The sequence below is a fragment of the Megalobrama amblycephala genome, linkage group LG2 (genome assembly GCF_018812025.1).
Source record: "Megalobrama amblycephala isolate DHTTF-2021 linkage group LG2, ASM1881202v1, whole genome shotgun sequence".
In the NCBI taxonomy this organism is placed as follows: domain Eukaryota; kingdom Metazoa; phylum Chordata; class Actinopteri; order Cypriniformes; family Xenocyprididae; genus Megalobrama; species Megalobrama amblycephala.
Window position 1 is genome coordinate 26,706,977 of NC_063045.1, and position 26,823 is coordinate 26,733,799.

Here is a 26,823-nt window from a genome sequence, read left to right on the forward strand (position 1 = left end):
GCTGCAGGGACAGGACGACTGGTTGCAATCGAGAGAAAGATGAATGCAGCCAAGTACAGGGATATCCTGGATGAAAACCTTCTCCAGAGTGCTCAGGACCTCAGACTGGGCCGAAGGTTTACCTTCCAACAAAACAATGACCCTAAGCACACAGCTAAAATAATGAAGGAGTGGCTTCACAACAACTCTGTGACTGTTCTTGAATGGCCCAGCCAGAGCCCTGACTTAAACCCAATTTAGCATCTCTGGAGAGACCTAAAAATGGCTGTCCACCAACGTTTACCATCCAACCTGACAGAACTGGAGAAGATCTGCAAGGAGGAATGGCAGAGGATCCACAAATCCAGGTGTGAAAAACTTGTTGCATCTTTCCCAAAAAGACTCATGGCTGTATTAGATCAAAAGGGTGCTTTTACTAAATACTGAGCAAAGGGTCTGAATACTTAGGATCATGTGATATTTCAGTTTTTCTTTGTTAATAAATCTGCAAAAATGTCAACAATTCTGTGTTTTTCTGTCAATATGGGGTGCTGTGTGTACATTAATGAGGAAAAAAAATGAACTTAAATGATTTTAGCAAATGGCTGCAATATAACAAAGAGTGAAAAATTTAAGGGGGTCTGAATACTTTCCGTACCAACTGTATATATATATGTATATATATATATATATATATATAATATGATTTATTTATTTATTTTCTAGAAGAGAAGGTAATTAGGTAATGATTTTCTTGGTTTATATAAAAGGTATTGATTAATTATACACCCAGTAAGTGCCGGTTCCTCTTCACAAATACATTTAAATTAAAGTAAAATTAAGTAAATTAAATAAATTTAAATTAAATAAATAGCAGAATTATTAATTATGTTTTGAGCTATACAAACACATTTAGAGAAAAATAGAAAAGATTTATGGACAAAGAAAAATTTTATTGAACATCTTTATTTTAAAACTAATGCTACATTTTTAAACTAAAAATAGATAGATAGATAGATAGATAGATAGATAGATAGATAGATAGATAGATAGATAGATAGATAGATAGATAGATAGATAGATAGATAGATAGATAGATAGATAGATAGATAGATAGATATCATGGAATTTTGAAGATTTTAAAACTGATTTTTATTTTAAATCAAATGCAATTAATGTTTCATAAAACTGCTCACACTTTACTTGAATTTCATCTGTTCACAATTTTATTTATCTAGTTTTCATTCCATAATTCTAACAGTTTGGCTTCCGAAACTTGATTACATTCTATTTGTAAAGAAAGCCTTCCTTTTGACTTTGTAAAGAAACATTCATTGTAGGGCCTTGTTCATTAAGCACAATTAAAACAAATTTGTGTAAATAGATTTTTCTATTATTAATACAGAAAATTGCTAATGTTTCATGAAAGAGGCCTGATGTTTTGCCATTGTTTGATATTAACTTTTAGCTCAAGTTAAAACTGGAAAACACAATTCATCAAATAAATCTGCTAGTAAAGTTTTGGGCATTTAAGACTTGAAAAACACCTCTAACAACATATGTTGGATGATCATAAACATCATACCATATGCTTGATAGATTTTTTCAAAAGAATAATTCGCTTTGGTGGCTCTTTTTAAAGCACAGTGTGATTTGTCTAAGGCCCCGGAACAATCCGATGTAAGTCAATAGCAGCCTAATAGTCTGCAGCTAATCAGAAAAAACATTTTACAGTCAGCCTGGAATTGAAATGACAAGAACGCAACACCTGGTTCGCATTTCACTCGATGAGATTTATGATGGGCATGTCTTGGAAAGAAAATAGGCAAAATAATAGAAACATGCTTTGTAATAAATTATAAACTGGTTTGGGGTCTAGCAAAATAAGCCAAACAAATTGTCATACAAGCTGCATGTACATTCTGACCAAACAAAACAACAATCCTAATATGATATGATAAAGAACAAAGCAAAATTTAAGAGAAGGAATGTATTGTGACTCATTAAACTACGGAAAATTTAACTTTCTTGTAAATCCGACTCATTCGTCTTCGTGGTGTTCGAAAAACTCATGGCAACAAATGGTAACCATGGTGATGAAGGTCATGAACTCCTGAAAATCGCACTCCGAGTCGCCATCGGTGTCCAAGCTTTCCATCAAACTGTCCATTGTCGCTTGATCTTTCACTTGCTGAGGGAGATAAAGAGAAAAACTTAAGGAATACGAAAATAGATCATTTGCTTAGCATTAAAATATTTAATCTAGTGCTGTCAAATCGATTAATCGCAATTAATCGCATTTAGCATAAAAAAATTGTGTATGTATATGCGTATATATATATATATATATATATATATATATATATATATATATATATATATATATATATATATATACACACACACACACACACACACACACACACATATTTTTACAAACTTGTTAGATGCGATTAATCGCGATTCATTGATTTGACAGCACTAATTTAATCATAAATATCGGACACCAACTCAATTCTGACAACAAAAAGCCTTGATTGTAAATCATATTTTCTTAAAATTTCAAGACAAATAATAGTGAAAGTTTTTTAATTACCTCAGTCAGAGTCGGAAATTCATGCGTGAGCAGCTCCTTGAGTTCGCTCTTTTTTAATTTGTACTTGTCGCCTTCTTTCGACGAGTATTTGTGGAAGATCTCAATGATGGTTCCCAGGCAGGTCTCTAAGTCTGACATCTTAATGTAGTCTGGCTTCAACGTTTTCTGGAATAATTACAATAAGCACAAAAAAATGTGAAATGTTTAAAACCAACTGCAAGCTGTTTAACTTTCCCCCTCAAATGACTGTAAAAGTTTAAGTGTTGGAGCAATTTTATGGACCATTAACTTTCTTTCTGTCTTTCACTTTTGCAAACACATTTCTAGTCATTATGTAGTTAGTTTTGCAATTTCATCTGCAGTTTGGAACGCTTGGAGCAAAATAAGCTGTAAAACATTATAATGACAAAAAAACGTAATAGACTTACCAGCAAAGAGTTTGTCAGAATGAGGCGATTCGGAGCAGAGTGAGATGGGAGTCCATTTATAGGTCTGTAACAGAGGGGCCTGTAGCTTTGAGATTCTGACCTGTCAATCACCAGAACTGACCAATCAGCTTCTGACCTTGTTCTCACTCCACTACACACATATTCAGAGTGAGATTCAAAGAGATCAACACACACACACAAAGTATACCACTTGTGTGGCCAAATTTATAGTAAATAAGCTAGTAAAAAAAAAAAAATAATAATAAAATCTGCCTTTGCTATCATGCAGAACTTTCTTTACATGAAAAATTTGTAGGTTTTCGTAAACTTGATATTAAGTATTTTTATTGTCTGCATGTTTTTGATGTTTCTTTGGAAACATACAGCTTTTGTCTTGTCGGTCTTTTCCAAAGAAATCAAACACAGTCGCCTTTTCTATACATCGGTCGTCTCCCCCTTTCACTTAGGCCATGAGGATATATGTTCACCACTTTTTCCCCCTTTTTGCTCTTCTTTTGATCTTTCTGGGAAGTTCTGTTGCCCATAAGCGCACACAAGTGTTTTGTTGTCAGGCGTCTCGGTGGACGACAATAGTGTGTTTGAGAGGAAGTGAGTGGTGTGGCATGTTAATCAGCCGATCCTTTTCTGTTATAGAATTGGCCAGACGTGTGTCCTAAACACCAGTGGACTATTAAATAGCTTTGACACCGAGACAAACACACTCACACACATTCATTGCACTGAATGACATAATGTACATTTTAATACATTACTTTTACAGAATAATTGGTAACACTTTACAATAAGGTCACATTTGTTAACATTAATATATATATATATATATATATATATATATATACACAATTTATTATGCATTTATTTAGCATGAGTTACAATATTATAAAAAATGAAAAGATGGTTATGAATAGGAAAAAAACTATTTGATGAGTTAATTTGAATGTTTTTGTTTTATTGCATTATATTTTACCTATGAATACTTTATAGATATAAATATTATTATGTGTTTAGTTGCACTACTATTGTTCTATATGAACAGTGAAATCTGAAGCCATGAAGTCATAGCTCTTATAAAAATGAAGAGGTGCATGGGAATGCAGTCACGGGGCACTACGATCCTTCAGTCTCCCATCCCACTCCTCCCTGGCTTGTACCCAGTGGGCCGGACGGTTGGCGATTGCCGGACAGGCTTTTTTCCGCCATAATAAATGTGTCTTTGTGGCTTTATATAGGCAGCACAAGCAAACTGTTGTTGACAGCAAACACTGAATCTTGTGTCGGGCTTGCTGTCCTGACGGCCTTTCTCTGGGGTCAGATGGATATAACACCCTGTGAACAAATCAATAATCCATCTCTCTCCATCTCTGTACTCATGTGTTGATTTGTTCATCGCATTGCAATCTGGGAGCGTTGTGTGCAATGGACTGCCTCAGATGACTGTTCAATTATGGGTGCTGAATTGTTTTGCCGTGATGAATCAGTGATCTTGATCCAGGCTAAGATGTGTGGGTCAGCTTTTCCTTTTCCTTCAAATGTTCCTAAACAGTTGAACATTAACTTAAATTAAATTAAAAATTGATTTGAATTCAATAAAAAAACTAAAATAAACTAATAAATTAATAAATAAAATAATGATACCATTTTAAACTTAATATTAAATGCCCCTAGTAATAATAAAAAAATATTAAATTGAATTAAATAAAAAAATAATAATAAATAAAATAATACCATTTTAAACTTAATATTAAATCAAATTAAATTAAATTAAATTAAAAAACAAAAATTTATAAATAAAATAACGAGACCCTTTTAAACTAAATATTAAATTTAATAACAAAATAAATTAATAAAATAATGAGACCCTTTCACATTTAAGCCTAATATTAAATCAAATTGAAGTAAAATAAAAAACAAAATAATTAATTAATTAAAATAATTAAAAAATCTAAAATATGACAGCCTTTAAAAGTTATATTTAATATTAAATCAAATGAAATTAAAATACATTTTAAAAACTACATAATTATTAAAATAATAAATAAATAAAATAATATGAGGCACTTTAAGTTTAACTGTTAATAATAAATCAAAGTAAAATAAGTAAAAACCTATATAAATTAATGAAATAATTAAAATAATATGATACCCCAGTTAAACTTAATATTAAATCAAGTTAAATTAAAATATATTTTTAAAAAAACTAAATAATTAAAATAATAAATTAATAAAATGAGTTGTTTTAACAGTTAAACTTAATATTAAATCAAGTTAAATAAAAATATATTTTAAAAAACTAAATAATTGTTAAAATAATACATTTGAGATCCTTTAACAGTTAAACTTAATATTAAATCAAATTACATTTAAATAAACTTAAAAACTAAATAAATTGCTAAAATAAAAAAAATTATAAAATAATAGGCGATTTAACAGTTAAACATTAATATTAATTAAAATTACATTTAAATGAATAAAAAAATAAATTAATAAAAAAATATGAGATCCTTTAACAGTTCAACTTAATATTAAATGAAATTCAATTAAAATAAATGTAAAAACTAGCTACATTTTTTAAATAATAAATTAATAAAGGTTAGTGCAAGGTCTCATGATATAAAATCAAATGTGTGTGTGTGTTTGTCCTAGTCTGGCTGTGAATAATCGCCACTGTAAAAAATGACCGAATAAATGAGCTTTTGTTGGCCGCTGGATTGAGGAACCTGTTCTCTCCCTGCCTTTGTGTCAGCCATATGATTGGCTGCCCAGTGCACGCTGGGATACTAGTTGTGGCCTGACAGAGGACCCATTCTGAGCTCCAGCCACGCTCAAGATCACATGCTCTCATTGACTACTGTGTCCTTACTACTGCTATACCTATTACTTTCACATCTTGACTAAAATGAAGTGAAAGAAAAAAAATACAAGGGAAAAAAATTTGTTTGTTGCTGATATTTTAATACTTTCCAGTTTAGTTGGTTCATTTTTAAATGTTCAGAAATCATTTTTATTTCATTTGTATCTTTAAAAGGGTCTTTTTGATAGAATACATGATCATGTAAAGTTATGAGAACTTTCGACCAATAGGATTTCACAGTGGGCAGAGCTACTTAGATGGTATACACACACACACACACACACACACACACACACACACACACACACACACAAACTTTTATGTTAGATGCGATTAAGCGCTTTGATAGCACTAGATTTTAATGCACATAGTATTTCATCAAAGCTTCTAACAATATTATGTTCTATATTAATCTAATGATTTGTGGCCTTAAATGTCCATCTATGAATTGAAATCACAACAAACAACAAAATACACAAAAGTGAATAAAAACAATATTTAAAAGGTCATATAAGGACACATATTCCTGCCTGTGAAATAATGGTTTTACCTTTTAAATATTAATCAATGTGAGTTTTGAACAGTTTCTAACAGGAATTAGTTAAATTTGTATTATTTTATAGGCCTACTTTGTGCACAGATATTGAGATAGAAAGATTAAGAAACAGTTATTTTTACCACCTCAGTTGGCACACGTGTTCTCTTCTGAGTTTTAAATGACAGGCTCCTTTTCACAGGAAAACTTTGAGGAACAAGGATTTACAAAGACAATTACGACCTAATATTTCATCGTTTGACCTTCTGAACGTTAAGGAATGAAATGTGTGTGTTCTGTTCGCGGGTGGTTGATCCGAAAGAAAATTTAGTATGTTTGGCCGCATTCGCTCGTGTCCGTTTATAGTGTGTGAGGCGCTGAAAGAAAGTCTTTAGAGTATTTTTCAGCCAGGTGAACTTTTCTCTACATACAAATCACCCAGCGAGACTCACTGGCCTTCCTGTCGCTTTGGCTGTTGCCATGGCAATGACCTGTTGCCGCGCTGCAGTGGCGGTTTTTCGTTCCCACCTCTCGCTGTGCCAAAAAGGTTCGCCAAAAATGCTGAGTCATCGCCTGGCAACGCGCCACAGCAACGGACAAGGGCAGCTTTCCAGGTGCTAAGTGCTCCGATTCACTTCAAGATAGGTCTGATAATGTACTTAAAAAATACGCTTTTGAATTTGAAAATATTTTCAAAATACATAAATAAAAACTTGACATTTTGATACAGCTGAGATAAGACCACATGGGGGCATTGACGCTATTCTGCTGTCATAGATTCTATACAAACATTACAAATGCATCCAGCCTCTTTGAAAACCATTCAGGGTAGCTTAAAATTTCTTATGAGGTATTACTGATTCATTTAGTAGGCTATGGACTATTTGGATAACTTATATAGTTTATATTTGGATATATTTGTGTAACCGCAATTGTTGTTTACGCTGCCATTTTCTCATCTGCAATGTTTATGCTTAACCACTCGGTGGCAGACTTGGCTTTTTTTGTGATTTACTACTGTTCTGCAGGTTTATTAAAAATATAGCTTACATCCCAGTCTGGGCACGTAGGTTTCTAATCTGTCCCTTTCCTACCTGCAGTGTTTCGCCTGGTCTGCTTCCACAGATAAACCATCAAGTTAACAAAATCTATAAGCCACTTAACCTAGTAAAACAAGCTGCCGTGTTGGCAGCTTTGTCTATTACGGCTCAGAAGTCACGTGACTCCCCTAATGAGAGGCAGCAGTGTCGGATATTATATATAGTATTTTTATTTTATAATATTTGATATTTTAATATTTTTGTATTGCAATATTTATTGTATTATTTAATATGTATTTAATATATCACATTTTATTATTTAAACATCATATATCTCAATAAAAATGTTATAATATCAGCTGTGTAACGCATTCCATGCTTAAATTAATTCTGCAGATTATTCTGATTCCCTCAGATCTGAACTTTTTTTTTTTTTTTACACATTTTTTTCAGATCTCCACTTGAGTGGACAGTATGCATTTGGTTTTAACTGAAGAGATACTGTAAATACCACTCTAGCCGGTTCCCCACATTCTTAAGATAAAGAGTAGGGGTGTAACCCCAGTGTCATGGCCTCCTAATAATCTCCGTTCATTGAATTGGCTCTATCACTCTCTCTCCTCTCCATCTATAGCTGGTGTGTGGTGAGCACCAAGGTTGGGCAAAAATACATCAAAATGTATTTTAAAATAAAATACCAAATACCTTAATTTTAAGTGTATCAAAATAAAATACAAAATAAAATAAAATACGGCGACTGTGGCATACAGGTCAAATATTCACAGATCCCTGCAATTCTAATTTAGTTACTTGGTGTTTGGTAACGAAGGGCCTACTTTGCATCAGCAACACTGACTCAATGACAAACAAGTCATTCATAAGAACAACTGATGGCACCTGTATTCATAGCAACTAGTTTCTAACTAATTAATCATTTGATTGTTAATCATAAATATAGGGGGCTGCTCGGTATAATAGTTTTCAAGAACATTGTGTAAATTGGTAAACTATTTAGCCTAGGCTACCAAAACGAACACCAAAACTTAACATGAACTGTTAAAAATTATAGCAATTTATGCAAAAAAATTGATGGAAAGCTGACAGCCTGCACGTTTCTTACCTTGACCACCTTCTTCCACATGAATCAATTTTCTGTTCTGATCTCAAGTCTCAGCAAACTATTGAGTAAGCACCAATCAGAGGCTGCAATTTTATGATGTCATCATGTAGACTTCTTAAGTCTTTTACAGTATTTTAAAACTACAAAAGTACAAAACACTGAAGTATTTTGATACAAAATATGAAGCCATTTTTATCAACCCAATCAAATACAAATGACAAAATACTATTTTGTATTTAAAATACGTAGCTGAAATACATGTATCATAAATACTGCCCATCCCTGGTGAGCGCACTGGCGCTGTTATTCTTTGGCACATGGATGATGCACATTGGTGGTGGTTGAGAAGAGACTCCCTAATATGACTGTAAAGGGTGTACAGTAGTACATTAGAAAGCGCTGTATAAATGCCTCATTCATTCATTCATTCATTCATTCATATTAAACACAATACATTAAAAAACAGTAATTCTGTGTGTATTTAACAAGGCAATGAATAAAAGGATATAAAATTGTGTGAAAACTAGCCTATAAAATATGTACAAAAAATATAACAGCTTCAATTATTGCAAATGCAATTGAGTTTGTTCCTGTTCGACCTTCAAACTTCACACGTTGAACGTTGCACGTCTTTGACATCAGAACATGAGGATGTGATTCCATCAAAGATCTTTTCCAATCCGTGCGCTCAGATTTGTAAACCGTACATTCGGTTTTTCAATCCGTACCCACAAATTTATAATCCATGTCTACTCTTTCACAATCCGTTCGCACAGTTTTGCAAACTGCACTCATGGATTTGTGGCCCAAACCATACAGTTTATAAACTGAGGGGACGCATTGCAAAACTGTGGATTTGCAGGTCATTTTTTTTCTCCTCGAGGTGACTTCCCGGACTCTGTAGAATTTCCTCCCAATTTACAATCAATACTTAAGACAATTTAACAATATGACTATATGAATAGATGTTACTTGATATTACCACCTTTTTTTTTTTTTTTACCTGCGAGAGATTAGAAGGAATGGATGGATATTCCAGAACAACTTGGCATTTCTGACTGGCCGTCAGCCATATTGGTTTAGATAAAAAATTAAATCCAGTGTAGTGGTTCATGTGCAACTGTGCACTCAAAACCCATGCATACCCAAGAAATGGCTTTTTGAATAACTGTCCACTGTAGTGACCTCTAAAGTTGAATTTTTATGTACACTTATTGAGATGAGAACTAATTTTAGTAGTGTTTTACTAGCTGCAAAATTGTAGTGTTAGCGAGTAACTAGCTAAAAATACCAGTAACTTTTAAAAGCTAGCAACAACATTAACTTTACAAAAAGTAGCTAACTGTTTTCAAAACTGTGCAACTTGTCAATTAACAAGCTACTTTTTCCAACTAGTAGCGGTTTTAGCATGACAAAATGCTACATCACTATTTTTGTCACATCATATTGCTAGAGCTGAGGTAAATGTTTCTCTTCAGAGAACAAACATATTTTTAGCTTAATTGCTTAGCTTCAATGTATTTAGCTATGTTTTACGAGCAGCTTGTGTAGTTAACAGCTTTTTCAGCTTGAATAGCTTAGCTTTTAGCTTGACTGTTTCAAAGTAGCTTCCCCAAAACTTGTTGTTGCTAGTCAGTTAGCAATATAGCAAGACTTGGTTAAATGTCATTTAGCAAGGCATGCTGGTGGCTAACAGGCTATATTTCACAAAAAAAAAGTTTTTTTTTTTTTTTAAGTTTGATGGCATACTGCTATAAAAATGAAATGAAAAATAGGAAATTACTTGCTAGGTTCATGCTCTTGTTGTATTGAAGCCCGTAATGTTCCGTTCATGGCTGTCAGGTTGATTGGCAGGCACAGTATAGACAAATCAATATCTGGCCCTATTTTGTGAAGAGAAGTTTGATCTATAGCATAGAATTGGTTTGGCTAGGAATCAAGGGTCATGTATTTGTAAGCAGCCTTTATTTGAGTGAGTCACCTGCTGCGTTAATTAGAAATGGATGTAAGACTTCCGCTCAAATTCCCTGAGATTAACAGGTGAAGTTCAACATGAATCCCTTTTTGTGCAAACAAACATAGACGTGCACACATGGTTACCTATAATTAAGGATGCTCTCATTTAACAGTTTTGCAAAAGGATACTGAATTTAAATGTTTTCCTTATGACTTAATTTCCCCAGCCAACATTTTTGCTGATGGCAGCTAGAATTAATATCAAGCTGTGTGATTTTTGGACATTTACCCTCCTAGACATTGTCTCATTATTGTCCCGTAGTAAACAAGCTTTGCAAGCTGGCAGAAACAACGCAGGCGCGGTAATTAAATTGGATTAAGTGGATTATGTGGCCCTTGTGATGAATTGGCAGTTTGGCAACTGAAAACAGTTTGGCTTGTCCTCACCTTAGCATGTCAACCTGCACGAAGACACACACAAACATAAACACACACATCTTTTGAAAGTCCTTAGATTGATGAACAACATTATCTGAAAGTTAAACATCTCTTCATAACTATTAGATGAAAAAAAAAAAGTATTAAAGGGATAGTTTACCCCAAAATAAAAATTCTGTCATCATTTACTCACCCTGAAGTTGTTTCAAACCTGTATGAATTTCTACAGGAACACAAAAGAAGATATTTTGAAAAATATCATGGGTAACCAAACAGTTTATGGGCCACATAGTATTTTTTTTTTTTTTTTTTTTTCAATACTATGGAAGTTCACCATGTTGTTACTGTCACATGATCTACCAGCATTAGTTGCATTGCTTCACTTCCATTAATAAATCCCCTCCCTGAGCCTCATGGGATAGTAAAGTGTCCATTGAATGCTCACTTCAGAATCTCACTTCACAATCTTTTCGCCTACTCTTTTTTGAATACTATGTATTCTGATATACTAGTTTTTGGCAAACTGTTTTTCGCTTACTATATACAGTAGTAGGGAAGAATCTGATTTCAGACGCAGCGACAGTGTCTGGGTCACAGGGCCAGGGCAGATGTCAGCCTTACCTTTGGGTAATTGGCAGGAACAGGAATAGCAAATCCAGGTCAGCATGCTGCTTGTAATGTGAGGTCAGTATGCTGGCTGGACATAAGCTCTTTAGCCAGGTTTCCCCTCACTGCGACACATACTGCTCTCCCACTCACAGAAAACACATTGTAAAATTAAAGGAGAACCATATATTTTTCTGATTAAAAAGGTTTTACACCTAAAGAAATGAATTGTACTTTTGAGAAGTATGTTTAAAAGTATGTTTAGGAAGACAAACATCTGCTTGGAAAAGAATGCTAGCATACTATACAGATAGTGTATACAAAATAGTATGTGAATTTTGGCAAATGTAGAAGGTACAGTATAAGGAATGAACAGAAGACATAGTGCTAGCATGCTTTGGGGTGATCTATCCATTTGTATGTATACTCAGTTTCCACAGTGAAATGGACATGTTCAGGCATGTTTACTCTCAAGATGAATTCCCATTCTTGTTCTAATATCAAATGTGGAAACGGTTCAAGAATGTGTAATCTTTTAATAAGTTGATACTTAATTTTAACCTTGGAAACAATATCAAAACATAACCTTAATTTATTATTTAACAGCAGAACGTGTTCAAACAGAAGCACAACCTAATAGAAAGGACTTTCATTACCTCAGACGTATTAACACTGCACCCGAAGGGAGGCTGTTGTGAATCACAGAAAAACAACTCATTTGTTTGGAATTGGTTCTGATTCTGAAGGGAAAATCAAAGAATTGTTCGTCGGGTAGATGAGGTTTTGGATTTTATTGGATTTATTTATTTATTATTGGTTTGTTTATTGTTTTTCATCTCATGGTTTTCAATTACTGTTCCCAGTTTCAGTAAAAAAAAAAAAAGAAAGAAAGAAAGAAAGAAAGAAAGAAAGACAGAAAGAAAGAAAGAAATGAAAGGCACGTCTTTTGAAAGTCCTTAGATTGATGATCAGTTAAAAGTTCATTCTCATGAATAAATGCAGAGAAGCGCTCAGAACCGGATGACGTAGATTTGTGCCGCTCCAGCCCCAGCATCCAATCACACACTCCGGAGGAACGCTTCTTCGTCAAATTCCGTGACGTTGCTTCGACTTTGTTTTTCAACCTGGGAGAACGAAAATGCTCAGAAAAATGCAAAAATAACCAATTTCCACTTGGTTAAATTTATGAGTGCCTTTAGTGTTTTCATTGATGTGCAGCCTGTACATATCTGTTCACATCTCAAAAGATGTGTTTGGGGGTTTCATGACCCTTTAAAGTGTCTCAATATTGAAAACCATGGCCACAATTAATCTTATAAATAGCATTTACCCTATAAATAACATAATACCCAATAGATTTCCTTTTTTAAGCATTGATAATACAGTGCATAATAAATTAGGTGTAGTGTCATGGTGTAAGCCAAATATTTAACCTGTAACCCGCTCATTCTCATTTGGATTCATTTTCTTTTAGCTTAACTTCATAAGTGCTGCGGTGGACGACAGAATTTTAATAAGGCTGTTATGTTTGTTTAATGGCCCATCGTAAAGAGAAAGAAATGGCTGGGTTTACTGTACACCTTTCCCATTGGGAGTTCTTCGTGGAATCTTTCCAAATGCTTGATGAGTTTCCAAAGCTACAATGAAGGAAATTGGCTTTGCAAGACAAAATGTAAGGCACACAGCTGACTTCATCATAATTACTGTACTGAGCTTTAATATTGGCCACTTGTCTTAAATCCATCCACATAATGAAGTGATACATGTGTATAAACCCTGTTATATCTGAGAGGAAGATGTATCACTGTGAGGCATGTAAGCGTGTCACTTCCCATCTGTGTCAAAGCGGCAGGAAAGTGCACCATAACTTTGTATGATTAGCCTTTAATCTTTGAATCAGCATACACACACACACACACAGAGAGAGAGAGAGACACACACACACACACACACACACACACACGCACACACACACACACACACACACACACACACACACACACACATCTTGCTATTTTAATCACAATGAGTGTGATGTAACTGTACCAGATGGCTGGATTTTCTTTGTTTGGAAGCTAACTTGCACATACAGCAAAAATATTATTTTTATCTAACCAAAACATATTCTTTGTTATAAAATATATATATTATTTTTACCTGGAAGGTAATCCGGTGGTCTACCAAAAATATGTATAGTGTTATGGACTATAAAAATGGATAATACTATTTCTTACTCATTATTTGCTACTAACTATGTGCACAAAAGGAAATATAAAATAAATATAAAATAAAAATGTGTGTGTATATATATATATATATATTGGACAAACCCAGCGATTGGGTTAAATGTTTGCCCAACCTGCTGGGTAGTTTTATTTAACTGAACTATTGTTTAAAAATGACTGTATTGCTTGCTTAAAATGAACCCAAAAATGTTGGAAATTAGCATTTATTAATAGGATTAATAAGTGAACATTTATTAATAAGTTTAATGAATTAAACAATAAACATTTATTAAATTGATTTTTAATAATATTCACCATTTGTTTATTATTTTATCTGTCTGATTTTTAGTTTCTAAGCTATTTGGCGTTCATTTTAAGCCAGCCATATAATAATTATTTAAACAATATTGGGTTAAATAAAACTGCCCAGCACGTTGGGCAAACATTTAACCCAACCACTGGGTTAAAATAACCCAATCACTGGGTTTGTCCATTTTCAACCCAACTTGGGTTGTTTTTAACCCAGCATTTGTTATGTTATTATATGTCATTTATTATTTATTTTTATTTGTTTGTTTGTTTGTTTGCTGTATTGCCTTGGTTTCAGACAGAGCCTGATATAAACCAAAAATGTCAAGCAGAGAAGCAGAGAAAAGGCCTTACCTCTCTCTGTGGAAAAAGAGATACTAGCATCTTACCGTATGTCTGCCAGACCTGTCAGTAAGGCCTGTTTTATCAGGTCACATTGTCATGGATTATGGATGTTACTGTGGCAACCTGACAGGATGGAATGCTTTGTCTCTGTGTCTCTCAGTCTTTCTCTCTCTCTCTCTTTTCCTGCATATGAGCAGTGATTTCTGAAGGGTCCTTCTAGCTCTGAGCCATGTTTTCAGGCTGCTTCACTCCATCAAACAGCTGATAAAACGGTCCAGGGAAAGAAAGATAGATAGAATGCTTTGCCTGCCGCGTATGCCGGGGCTTGTGAAATGGACCAGATAAACTCCAGTAAGTGTGAATATATCTTACTGTGAATAAATGTTGTTCTTTAATATTAAAAGACTACATTAAACAAGCTACCAAATGCTTGAGTGATTCTTTGATTATAGTGCGCAGATTTTCAAGCGAAACTATTTTATTTTCTTCTCTGCATGCTGGCTGTGTACAAATAGTCTGTTGTGAGAAACCATTTATAAACAACGTGTAATGATGCTTTGGTAAACAAAATTTGTCAGCTACTGAAAGACTCACTATTTGCTAAAAGAGAAAACTGGTCACCAGGGGCAATTTAATAAGAATTTAAGAGCCCTAATGGCTTCTGTTAAGGATTTTTAATATCTCTGGAAAAAGCTAACTGTTAGCATTCACATTCATCTCAAAGGGAAAGTACGAACCGGAAGTATGCGACCTGGATGGACCCCAAAAGATAGTCATTTGTAATGCCTATTTAAAAACATTTCTCAGTGATTCCTTTTTCTTTTCTTTTTTTACCAGTGTTATATACAGTAAGCTAGCAGGCAGTCGTTGTCGTTATCTATCAGATGGTATCTATCTGAATCATGCTAGCAATGTGATAATACATGGTAGCAACTGCATAGCAACACCCTAGCAACCTCTAGCCACACCCAATCACAATATATTCTCAAAATATTAACAAAAATTATAATAGTATATCAATGGTACCAAAAATTTGGTACAAAAGATATTAATTTGTGTGTACATATTAACCAATGTTTATCTGTACAAAATTTAATAAAAAAAAAAAAAAAAAAAAAAAAAACATATTTATATATGTAAATAACATTTTAATATAAATTTGAATAAGGCACTTAAGAGAAATAAAGAATAATAAAAAGAAAAATATATATATTTAAGGTTATTTATTAACAATACATTTTTCTTATATATTTTTGGCCATTGTTTGTATATTTAAAATGCATTTCATTACATTTAATTACTATTTGAATTTGCAGAAAACTGATTTGGTTGGTTGATGAGATCAAATGTTTGTCAAAACAAACTACATTTCCCATAATTCTCTCTGGCATCATAAGAGATAATGCAGCTCTTAAAAACTTTTTTAAAAATGTGGTCCTCTGCTATAATACAATGACATTTTTACTTTTGTGTGATATTTTCAAAAATATACATATTTCAGTAGAATATGGAATATTTTGGGCCTCTGAAAAGTGTAATCATGACATCTAAGAAAGCCAGTGAAATTTGACCCCCTGAATTGTAGCTACTGGTAACTTCTTCCAGTGACTTCAGTATTTTCTGTATTTCTTTAACACAGTTTTTAACACCCTTAACTCTCCGTTTATGCTTTTACAGCAGTGATCTGTAAATACTTCACTATCTAACGACCAGCAGATGGACTCAGCATGTGGAAATCATCTGGGCCACACACACAATGCGGTGATCGGAAGAGCTTTTGTCATCCAGTAATTGTTGCCATCTCCAGTCTCTAATCATTCACTGAGTCATTCCGATCTGAGACCAGCTTTACTGTCTCATTAAAACATTGAGTCTGAGAGACACATGAAGGGAGATGCTCGTATTAGCTTGACGTTTCTACTCGAGGGTTTGCCTGTTCAAAAATATTTCACATTGATATTTTCTATAGAATCAAAATTGCATTTCAGGTTACACTCTTGTAGCAGTGGTAGTTAAACTAGCAGGCTAATCAGCTAGCATTATCCTAATCTAACCAGCTGATCTGAGACCACTCATACAGTCTACTTATTTTTAATGTGGTTTGATATCTTATCAAAAGGTGGGAGTAGAAAATTATCTTGGAGCATATGTGTTGTGAAATAGCTGTGAAGTGTTTAGCTATTTTTAGCAAGTTTTATGCGTGTGTAGGGCTTAAACACTCAATCAACTGAATCTAAAGTTGCATCTGAGTCGTCCCTGTGTCTAATTAAGATTGAGACAGTCCCACTGACGCTTTAGCAAAGAGACAAAAGCCCTGTATCATGACATATTCACGTTGCCATGGCAGTCAATGGTCTTTTGAATGTCCCTGGACAAATAGCGACTCAAGCGCTAATTAGCTAACAGATTGAACAAGAGGCTCAGGCTCCACATGTTTAGAACAGCTTCGTAGCCACTGTTTTAGGCTGATGAAGCAGTCTTTTTATGCTCCAAAGAACTGCAGGTGGTTGTGCCAACTTCTTAGCTGAAGTAATTCACTCGTAGGCTAGGCTAGGCTAGTCTTAAAAGTATTTTTTTAAAGACTTTTTTGGGGGAAATGGGACCTGTTATGCCCTTTTTCAAACTCTTGGTTTTGTTTTTTGGGCTCTACTAAAATAGGTTTTCATGCTTGAATGTTGAAAAGACATTATTTTTTAACATATCTGACATTGTTGCAGCACCTCTCTTCACAGTCTGTCAGTAACGCTCTGTTTCACTATGGTCGGCTGGACCAGTGTGTTGTGATGGGTCAAGAGCGTGTTTCGGAAATGTCACAGCCCTTACCATAGCCACATGTTTCAACACACTATAACACAAATCAACCAGGCTTCATCCCTTTATTTTTTATGCCTGCGTATTATTAAAATGAGGAACATTGTGATGTGTTCATTCCCATAAGAAAACTCAAGGCTACAATCAAGGTGTTTCAGGGAGTTCAGAAACAGTGCTTGCTGATACAGAGAATAACTCCCTTTAGAGTGACTTTGTGCTTTGTAACTTTGTAGACCTTTTTCATGCTCAAACAGCGACATTACACACTAAAGAAAGTTGATAATATAAAAAGCATAAGGTAAAGAAAGTACCTAAAATGGAGAACATCATTGTGTGTAGCCTGCATACTGGCCTGACGATCCATCTACAATAATAACATTGACAGTTATTCTTATGTGTTTGTGTACACCCTGAAGGAAAATGAACAATGCAGAAAGGCAATTCATTTCGCTTCACTATAACCTTGCTTCCGCTGAGAGTTCACGGCTCCCAGGAAGCTTTCAAAATGTCACTGCATATCACAAATGCAAAAGGACGACACTAAGCCATCAATATTTTCATGCAGTTTCCCAGCTTGAAGCCCACGGATCTAAAGTACAAAATCTGATAAACCAGAGATTGATTTTTCTTTTCAAATGTGTATGAAGTCGAACGTCACATTTCATTAAAATCAATTTAATTCTGGTTGGTTAACTGCTCAAGAAGGTGACTAAATTTAAAGCACCAGAAATGGCTAAAACATTTAATTAATTAAATAAATGCATGAAATAATTATTTAAATAAATGCATGAAATAAAAAATATCGTGAGTAGCAGTGCGATATATATCAGCACAGCTGTGATTCAGCTGTAGATAATCACAGCGTGATGATATACCGCCATATCGCATGGCTATGAGTGTGATATTGCATTTATACAACAGTTCAATGGCACAAGTGTGTAAATAAATAAGAACATCTTTAAAAACCCTTATTTGTGTAGAACTACTTCCTTCCGCCATGGATTCAAATCTCAAGTTGACAGTTTAACAGCTGAGCCCAAACCTCTGTTACTAATTCTAAAACGTCACTTTAGAACTAGTAACAAAGGAACATTGAATTGCTTCACTGAATCGTATTGTATTATGTTGAGTATAATATTATGGTATTATGAAAGAGAGATTGACTAAACGAGTGTATCTGTGATCTGATATAGCATTCATTCTTCAGGTCAATGGCCATAATATTATATCCATTATAAAAAACAGTTTGAATGTCCACTGAGAAAAGCGATATCTTTGTCTTTATCCTTTTAAAAGTTAAGGGGATTTCCCACATTGCTAAAACAACTTACTTGTTCGAACTCGCTCATAAAGAGACACTTTGCCGCCATCTAATGGCGTAATTATGTAACTTTCACTCACACTTGACAGACCCTTTCCCAAAACCAAATACAGCATATTATTTATATAAAATAAAACTATTTATATATAAAATGTATTTGTCAACAATATTTAAATTAACAACAATAGCCATTATAAAAGAATTAACACAAGAAAACAAATACATAAATAAATAAAATAAATAAAAAACTATGCAAACAATGCAAACAATTCAGTCAAATGTACAAAAGTAGCTCTCTAGTACAGGATTTAAGTTAAATAAAGCCTAAATATAAAGTTATGAAATTTAATTTTCCCCTTAACCCAAATAGTTTTGCTCTAATAGATTAATAAGACCAAAGATTGCCCATTTGATGTACCCCAAATTAATTATATTTTTAACCACAATCTACATAAGAGCCAGAGGCAAATTCCCGAAGGACTGGCTGAGATGAAGCTGTTCTCTGCGGGTACATGAGCGCTGAATGGCCGCTGACGGCCTGGAGCTCGCATCTAAAGCATTTAAACAAATATTAAAATAGGCACTATATTTATATATGTCACATATTTGAGGTCTAAATAACTACATTCCCCCCATAGAAAACTTTTTAAACTACATTTCATGACACAACAACAATAGTATTTGTAAAAAAAAAAAAAAAAATGGTGGATTTGCTCGACCGCCATGACAGTCACCACAAGCGGAGTGATACAAACACTACCAGTGCTGATACTGGGAGAATATCGCACAACTCTCAGCCAATCAGATTTGAGAACCAGAAAGAATTGTTGTGTGAAATTTTCATGCTATCCCAGGACAGCTGGAACCAATGAGACTCAAAGATGTTGGCTGTGATGGGACTGGGCCATTTTCCAGACGCTATATCTGAAGTCATGGCCGCTGAAATGGAGGCACATATCTATCAGAAGTGTGTGTGCCTCTCTGACAAAGGGAAATGAAATGGCACTGAGGGCAATCGAATAAATCAGCATGTTCATTCCCAAGCTCCCACAATGCATTTCAACCCTGCAGCATTTTTTTATACTAAATAGGCACTTTTTACTCTAAGAATTCAGAGTCTGAGGCTTCAGCTCTTTTTCAAACCTTAATAAGATACTACTGCCAAATAACGTCCTAATTGAAATCGAACCCCATAAGTTAGCATAAATAAGCAGATTTGGAACTTTACTTGCGCTCAAACTCTATAAGCAACTCCCAGAGACTCAGTTCACAATATTGCTTGATGTTAACCTTTTTGCTAAACTAACGCAGAATATACATTTTGGCAAATGTATACAGTCTTATTTGTAAGTGTTCATAGAATCTCCTTGGCTCGCGCCATGACGGTTAGGTTTAGGGGTCGACCTTCATGCTTACTTTTTTATAAAAATCACATTTACGTATGAATTGCTACTTCATTAAATAGTTACATTTTTTCTCATAAGATTAAGTTGGTGATACTCCATATAAATATGTAACATTGAGAATTAAGTTTTTTTATCTATATTTCTCAAGATTGAAATATAGTAATGTTTTTTTTTCACTGAGCATGCAATGCATAAGAGTACTTCTCATTCATGAAAGATGATTGAAATTCCAACTTATATTTTGGCCGAAATAAGGTATCTAACTCATTTTACTTCTACATTTAGCTGATAGGACAGCTTCAGTTTAGTAGCCAATTTGGAACATGACTATATAATAATTTTGCTGCGTTCCATTTACCTTGAAGGAGGGATGTCGCAGCTGGGAATGACGTCACACCCGAGTTAGCCTCAGACAACACGCCAATGGACCGTTGGCTGAACGTCTGAAGCATTTGGCACACAAAATGGGAAACACTTCAGGAGTTTAGAAGTAGTCATCTGATTGGTTGAATTCTCCAGGAAACAAAGTCGTCATTGACGCCAAACCCCCTCTTGGAAGAAGAAACTGTCGTGTTTACAACTGTGACAATGAGCGCTTATCAGAACCAACTACACGCTGGATTTATCTGAAGTTCACAGCACCATTGTTGCAGCAAACTTTCACAACTTTCTTGAATGAATTGCATGCCAGTCTGTTATTGTGGAGACATTGGCTTTACATTTTCATGGGCCTAAACATGACACTAAACAAAACAAACTGATTGCTTTAAATTTCGGTCAGACATCCTCTTGGGTGGTCCTTGGCCATTGAAAGCTGCTATGGAGCTTAGATCTTCTGCTGTCAGTCTGAAGGTCTGGCTACGCGGGACTACACCCAAGTTGTCCACGTTCCACTACACAGTTTAGAAAACTATGGACTCATCCAGGCAAACCTTTGTTGCACTTGTTCTTTTGGAATACAAACACATAAAAAAAACAGTATTTTGAACAGTATCATGTTCACAGATAGAAGTTGGATAGTACTGTCTGCACCACAGAGTTGGAGACAGAAGTGTAATAAATCATATATTACTATTTTTGTGTTCACTATGGTTCATGTTCTGAGCAGCCATATTGGATTCTGAAGTCGGAGTTGTTGTGCTTCCCGTATATACAGTAAAGCCATCTTTCGTTCTCTTTCTTCTTTTTAATAGTGCCTAGACATGACACTCTGTTCTCCATGTGTGCTGTACCACACACATCTTTTTTGAAGCACACCCTTGCTAAGCAGCACTGTTTCTGTTTAAATTGTTAATTGCAAAGCCTTGCATCATTGTGTGTGTGTGAGTGTGTGGATGTGTATGTGCCAGTCCATTTTATTCATTTGCCATTGCGCTTGTGTTTTAATGTTAACAGATCTTTGGAAATGGCCCAAACCCTTGAGAAGATCTGCCCACTGTGACATGTTTTACAGATTACTCTGGCTGCGGATAAATTTCCAGCTCAACACTTTCGCAAAAACCACCACTAACTGGCCTAAATATTATCATGTGATCTCCTGTGAGTCAAACTGCAATAGTTTTATTCTCAAAAGCCTTCACTTACTTTCAAAATTCTCACGTTTTTTTTGTGTTTATTTTGCAGCCAGGTGCGACAGTGTGCTACCCAGCATCACCGCTTGACCTCGGAGCTCAAACAGAAGTCCAGATAAGGATGTGGCTGCTTGAATACCCCTGTGTGTTTCCCATAGTTCAGTTCCCAGACAGAAAACCTCTGAGTCAATGCCTGAGAATGCAGTGCGGGCAATGAAAACTACTGCAGCCTGCACAAATACCCTCTGTGTGACGATACATGTAGATAATGACAACAGAAACAGCCTGAATTGTTCTTGCTGGTTTACAAAAGCACAGCACTTACTTTTAAAGGAACGTACTGGGTTAAATACAAGATGTGACATGCTGCCAGTAACCACAGAAAACCATTTCAACTACTCCCTCAGTTTAAAAAAACAAACCATCATGTTTACATTAATTCGCTTACAACAGATGTCAGAAATGACTGCATTTTTGTTTAAACACTACATATAAAATTGTATAAGTTGTGCGTTACTTGAGCTGTATAGTTGTTTAAAACATCCAAGACTATTGTTCTAGGCAGATTTTTTCCCTTTCAATATCCCAAAAGGAAACATTAGTATGTTGCTATGCTAACTATGTAACTCTCGACTGTAATAGGCTATCTGATAGTAAAGCCACAGATATTCATTTAAACAGAAAGTTCATCCACATTTCTATCATTTATTCACAGTGAAAGTCATTGGAGTCCAATATTGTATTTGGACCCCTATGACTTGCATTGTATGGATAAAAACAGTTGTTCAAAGTGTCTTCTTTTTTACCTTTTGAAAAAAACAGCATATACTGGTTAGGTATATTTTGAAGCATTGCATCTGGTTTGAGCTGGTATAGTTGGTCTTAGTTGATCATGTGCAGGTTTAAACTGTTTTGAGCTGGTTTAAGCTGGTCCTTAGTTGGTCCTTAGCTGGTCATGTGCTGGTCCTTAGCTGGTCATGTGCTGGTTTAAGCTGGTTTGAGCTTGTTTAAGCTGGTCCTTAGTTGGTCCTTAGCTGGTCATGTGCTTGTTTAAGCTTGTCCTTAGTTGGTCCTTACCTGGTCATGTGCTGGTTTAAGATGGTTTGAGCTGGTTTAAGTTGGTTCTTAGCTGGTCATGTGCTGGTTTAAGCTGGTTTGAGCTGGTTTAAGCTGGTCCTTAGTTGGTCCTTAGCTGGTCATGTGCTGGTTTAAGCTGGTTTGAGCTGGTTTAAGCTGGTCCTTAGTTGGTCCTTAGCTGGTCATGTGCTGGTTTAAGCTGGTTTGAGCTGGTTTAAGCTTGTCCTTAGTTGGTCCTTACCTGGTCATGTGCTGGTTTAAGCTGGTTTGAGCTGGTTTAAGTTGGTCCTTAGATGGTCATGTGCTGGTTTAAGATAGTTTGAGCTGGTTTAAGCTGGTCCTTAGTTGGTCCTTAGCTGGTCATGTGCTGGTTTAAGCTGGTTTGAGCTGGTTTAAGCTGGTCCTTAGTTGGTCCTTAGCTGGTCATGTGCTGGTCTAAGCTGGTCCTTAGTTGGTCCTTAGCTGGTCATGTGCTTGTTTAAGATGGTTCTTAGTTGGTCCTTAGCTGGTCATGTGCTGGTTTAAGATGGTTTGAGCTGGTTTAAGCTGGTCCTTAGTTGGTCCTTAGCTGGTCATGTGCTGGTTTAAGATGGTTTGAGCTGGTTTAAGCTGGTCCTTAGTTGGTCCTTAGCTGGTCATGTGCTGGTTTAAGATGGTTTGAGCTGGTTTAAGCTGGTCCTTAGTTGGTCCTTAGCTGGTCATGTGCTGGTCTAAGCTGGTCCTTAGCTGGTCATGTGCTGGTTTAAGCTGGTCCCTAGTTGGCCCTTAGCTGGTCATGTGCTTGTCTAAGCTGGTTTAAGCTGGTCCTTAGTTGGTCCTTAGCTGGTCATGTGCTGGTTTAAGCTGGTCCTTAGTTGGTCCTTAGCTGGTCATGTGCTGGTTTAAGCTGGTTTGAGCTGGTTTGAGCTGGTTTAAGCTGGTCCTTAGTTGGTCCTTAGCTGGTCATGTGCTGGTTTGAGCTGGTTTAAGCTGGTACTTAGTTGGTCCTTAGCTGGTCATGTACTGGTTTAAGATGGTCAAGTGCTGGTCCTAAGCTGGTCCTAAGCAACTAGCTCCAGCTCAGGACCAGCTTATAACCAGCTCTGGACCAACTTAAACCAGCTCATGACCAACTAAGGACCAGCATAAACCAGCTCAAACCAGATGCCATGCTTCAAAACATACCTAACATATGCTGGGTTTTTTTTCAACAGGGGTGTTCCACAGAATAAAGAAAGTCATACAGGTTTGGAATGATGAGTAAACGCTGACAGAATTTAAATTTTTGGGTGAACTGTCCCTTTAAGACCAAAGTAAACAGATTGACTTGTGAGTTTGTGAGCTTTTCTGGACATAAATTGTGGTAATACTATGATGTACCATGGTAAAAAATAATCTTCAAAAGTACTAAAAGCATAATTTAGGAACCATAATTATTCATTTGTGCGATTATGTCCTTAAATATAAGATGCAGCCACTACTGTTAAATATTTATTCCATGTCTGCATTATGGAGTTGACATAAAGCTTATGTGGAAGGTATTGAACAAACATATTTGGCATGCCATATTTTTCATTTCATCAGCATGCACCTCAGGCTAAAATTCAGAATAAGAGTAAACAGGCCTGTGCAGAGACCGTACAAATGTCAACAAAAGGACGCGCACACGGAGAACTTCTCAAATAATGAGCTCTGTGCTTACATGGCTGTATGCTAATTTCGCACAACTTTTAAACTTGAATGAACATGTATTTTTGCACATGAGTCTGCTTTTAGTTTATTTCCTTTCAAATGCAGGGCTTCGAGAGCAAAGCTCAAACTTTGACACGTATCACAAAGACTAATGAACTGTGTAGCATCGCTTCATGCATAACGACGGGTGTCTGTCACATCAACGTGTAACTCAGCTTTTTGATCCAGTTTGTCTGAACAAAACACATCATCTAATGATTTTCTTTTGTTTATTTGCTGCTTCTATGCTAGACAAAGGTGGGGTTTTTTTGTCTGCGCACAGTGAGAGCGTATATCATGTGGCTTTTCGTATGTTTTTCATCTCTTTCTCTCTTCGTTTTTTTCTCCCTCTCCCACAAAACAGACAACAACCCCTCACCACCCCCAGAGAACGCAGGGCATGATGTTAGCGGTGAAGAGGAGTCTCTTTGTTGCCGTCTCAAAGATAGCAGCGGCTCTCACTCCCTCCTCGAGACTGCTATCAAATTATTGCACTGGCCCCTTGAGCGTCACCCCACAGACCCCCACACATTTTTGTGGATATATAAAGGTTTTTGTAGCTTTCTGGAACTTCAAACTCTAAACTCTGAAGGCTTTTTCAATGTTGCTCTTTTCTTCTTTGTGGGTTTTTAAGTCACTACATATATATAGCCTAGTTTTTGCCAACTGTTTTATGAATACTGTAAACTCACATACTACTAGTGATGTTCAATTCTTGAATAAATCATTCTTTTAAGTGGGTATCTAGTCGAGCTGATTCACTGAATTGAACTCAATCCAATTTTAGTTTTGGGTTGATGATGCAAGATACACATCTGAAGAATGAAACTCCTTGTGCAGCACCGAATAAGTCAATAAGGAACCATTCATGAAGAACCCGTTTTTCCATTCCACTTCACTACTTTTCCACTGTATGTAAATACGCACTATATGGACGTCTTTAACCGCTGCACTCTCATCTTTTGCAGCACCTTGCGCATTTTAAAGATGAGGCGCTCAAGTTAAAAAAAGTTCAGCTTTTAAAAAACAAGCCTAGACCTTGCACTTTTTTCGTTCAACTGAGCTGTGTTTTTAACAGCGAAGTGCATTCTGTGTGAATCGGTTCTAAGCATGTCCAAATGGGTAATTTAACCAAAGAACCTGTTTGCAATGAATTAATCAAACCTACAGGCAGAGTTGAAAGTCAGCTCTTTGGTCTTGTCCAATTCAGAAAAAAACAAATCAGCCAGTTCTAACTATCAAAGTTTTCCAAAGTTATCAAAAAACAGAAAACTAGATTCTGTGAATCGACTTGACTGGTTACCGGCTTAAAAGAACGATTTGTTTAAGAATCGAACATCACTACATACTACTCTTTTCACATACTTTTTTTCATCTACAGTATGCAAATTCGGATGCAGCCACTGTCAGGATGGCGTAGTCCTTTTTGTGAGATCACTTCCTGTTAGTCATATTGGTTATGCTGCCTTCATAGGAAATTTGATAATTCCCACTTCTGAAGTCGTGATTTTGAGCTTATCGCATTCAGGTTTCGACATAAGAGGGCGTTTGTGCAATTTTTTATATAGGAAACTCATATTTACGATAATTCCGAGAGCACATGAAGGCAGTATTATACCCTATGAGCTCTATACTACCTGAAATTAGCTATTTTTTAGCATTCCTATTCATCTCAGTGGCACTTGTTTGGATGGCGCATGACTCCCAGAAGTACGGAATACTAACTGGCAAAATTTTGTCCACAATATACAGGGAGTGCAGAATTATTAGGCAAGTTGATTTTCTGATCATATTTTTTTCCCAAGCACATTTTACCAATTCCAATCCACATCAATCTTAATAACTACTATTAATATTGTTTTTAATCATTTATAAGTGATATATAATTGTTCATGAAGGCTGAAAATGAAAAATGCCTTATATTCAGGTGTGCAGAATTATTAGGCAAGTTTTCTTTTACAGGCAAAATGAGCCAAAAAAGAGATTTAACTCAGACTGAAAAGTCAAAAATTATTAAATACTCATGAGAAGGACGCAATACTAATGCAATACTAGAAATTGCAAAGTTAAAGCATGACCAAGGGACAGCAAAATGCTCATTGGGTCAGCGGGGTCAGACAAAAACAGGTGGAAAAGAAAAGACACGTTAACTGCAAAATAATTAAGAATTAAGTGAATAATTATGAAACCATCAGGAACCCTTTAGTCTCCAGCGCCACCATTTTCCAGAACTGCAACCTACCTGGAGTCTCCAGAAGTGCAAGGTGTCAGGATCTCAGAGACTTAGGTTAGCTAAAGAATCCTAAAAAATGACCCGCACTTGATAAGAATCACAAGCTGAAGTGTTATAAAATACATGAAGACTGGGTACATTTTATAGGCCTTATAAACAGACAGCTTGAGAGTGACTCCTGAAGGACCAGCACCACATCCTCTTGTACCACTGTTTGAAGAATTTATCTTCCAGAATCTGGCAGT

At 35.5% G+C, this 26,823-nt stretch overlaps 1 protein-coding gene and 1 long non-coding RNA gene across 2 annotated transcripts; one reads left to right on the forward strand and one right to left on the reverse strand.

Annotated features, from left to right (window-relative positions):
* Positions 1-1,107: 1,107 nt before the first annotated feature.
* On the reverse strand, positions 1,108-3,121 carry s100b (S100 calcium binding protein, beta (neural)). Its single transcript, XM_048168658.1, has 3 exons — positions 3,004-3,121; positions 2,576-2,740; positions 1,108-2,170 (listed from the first exon to the last, which is right to left on the reverse strand). The coding sequence occupies exons 2-3, from the start codon at positions 2,711-2,713 to the stop codon at positions 2,021-2,023; spliced, it is 288 nt and encodes a 95-aa protein (XP_048024615.1). The 5' UTR covers positions 2,714-2,740; positions 3,004-3,121; the 3' UTR covers positions 1,108-2,020.
* A 3,743-nt stretch (positions 3,122-6,864) lies between these two features.
* Positions 6,865-25,287, forward strand: LOC125254190. Its single transcript, XR_007181612.1, has 4 exons — positions 6,865-7,024; positions 21,383-21,526; positions 21,611-21,701; positions 24,710-25,287. It is a non-coding gene; the product is annotated as an uncharacterized LOC125254190 (long non-coding RNA).
* Positions 25,288-26,823: the final 1,536 nt, after the last annotated feature.

Coding starts and splice junctions, on each gene's coding strand:
- s100b (XM_048168658.1), bottom strand. CDS start 2,713: ATGTCAGACTTAGAGACCTGCCTGGGAACCATCATTGAGATCTTCCAC. Junction 2,171..2,575: donor AATTTCCGACTCTGACTGAG/GTAATTAAAAAA, acceptor TATCTCCCTCAG/CAAGTGAAAGATCAAGCGAC.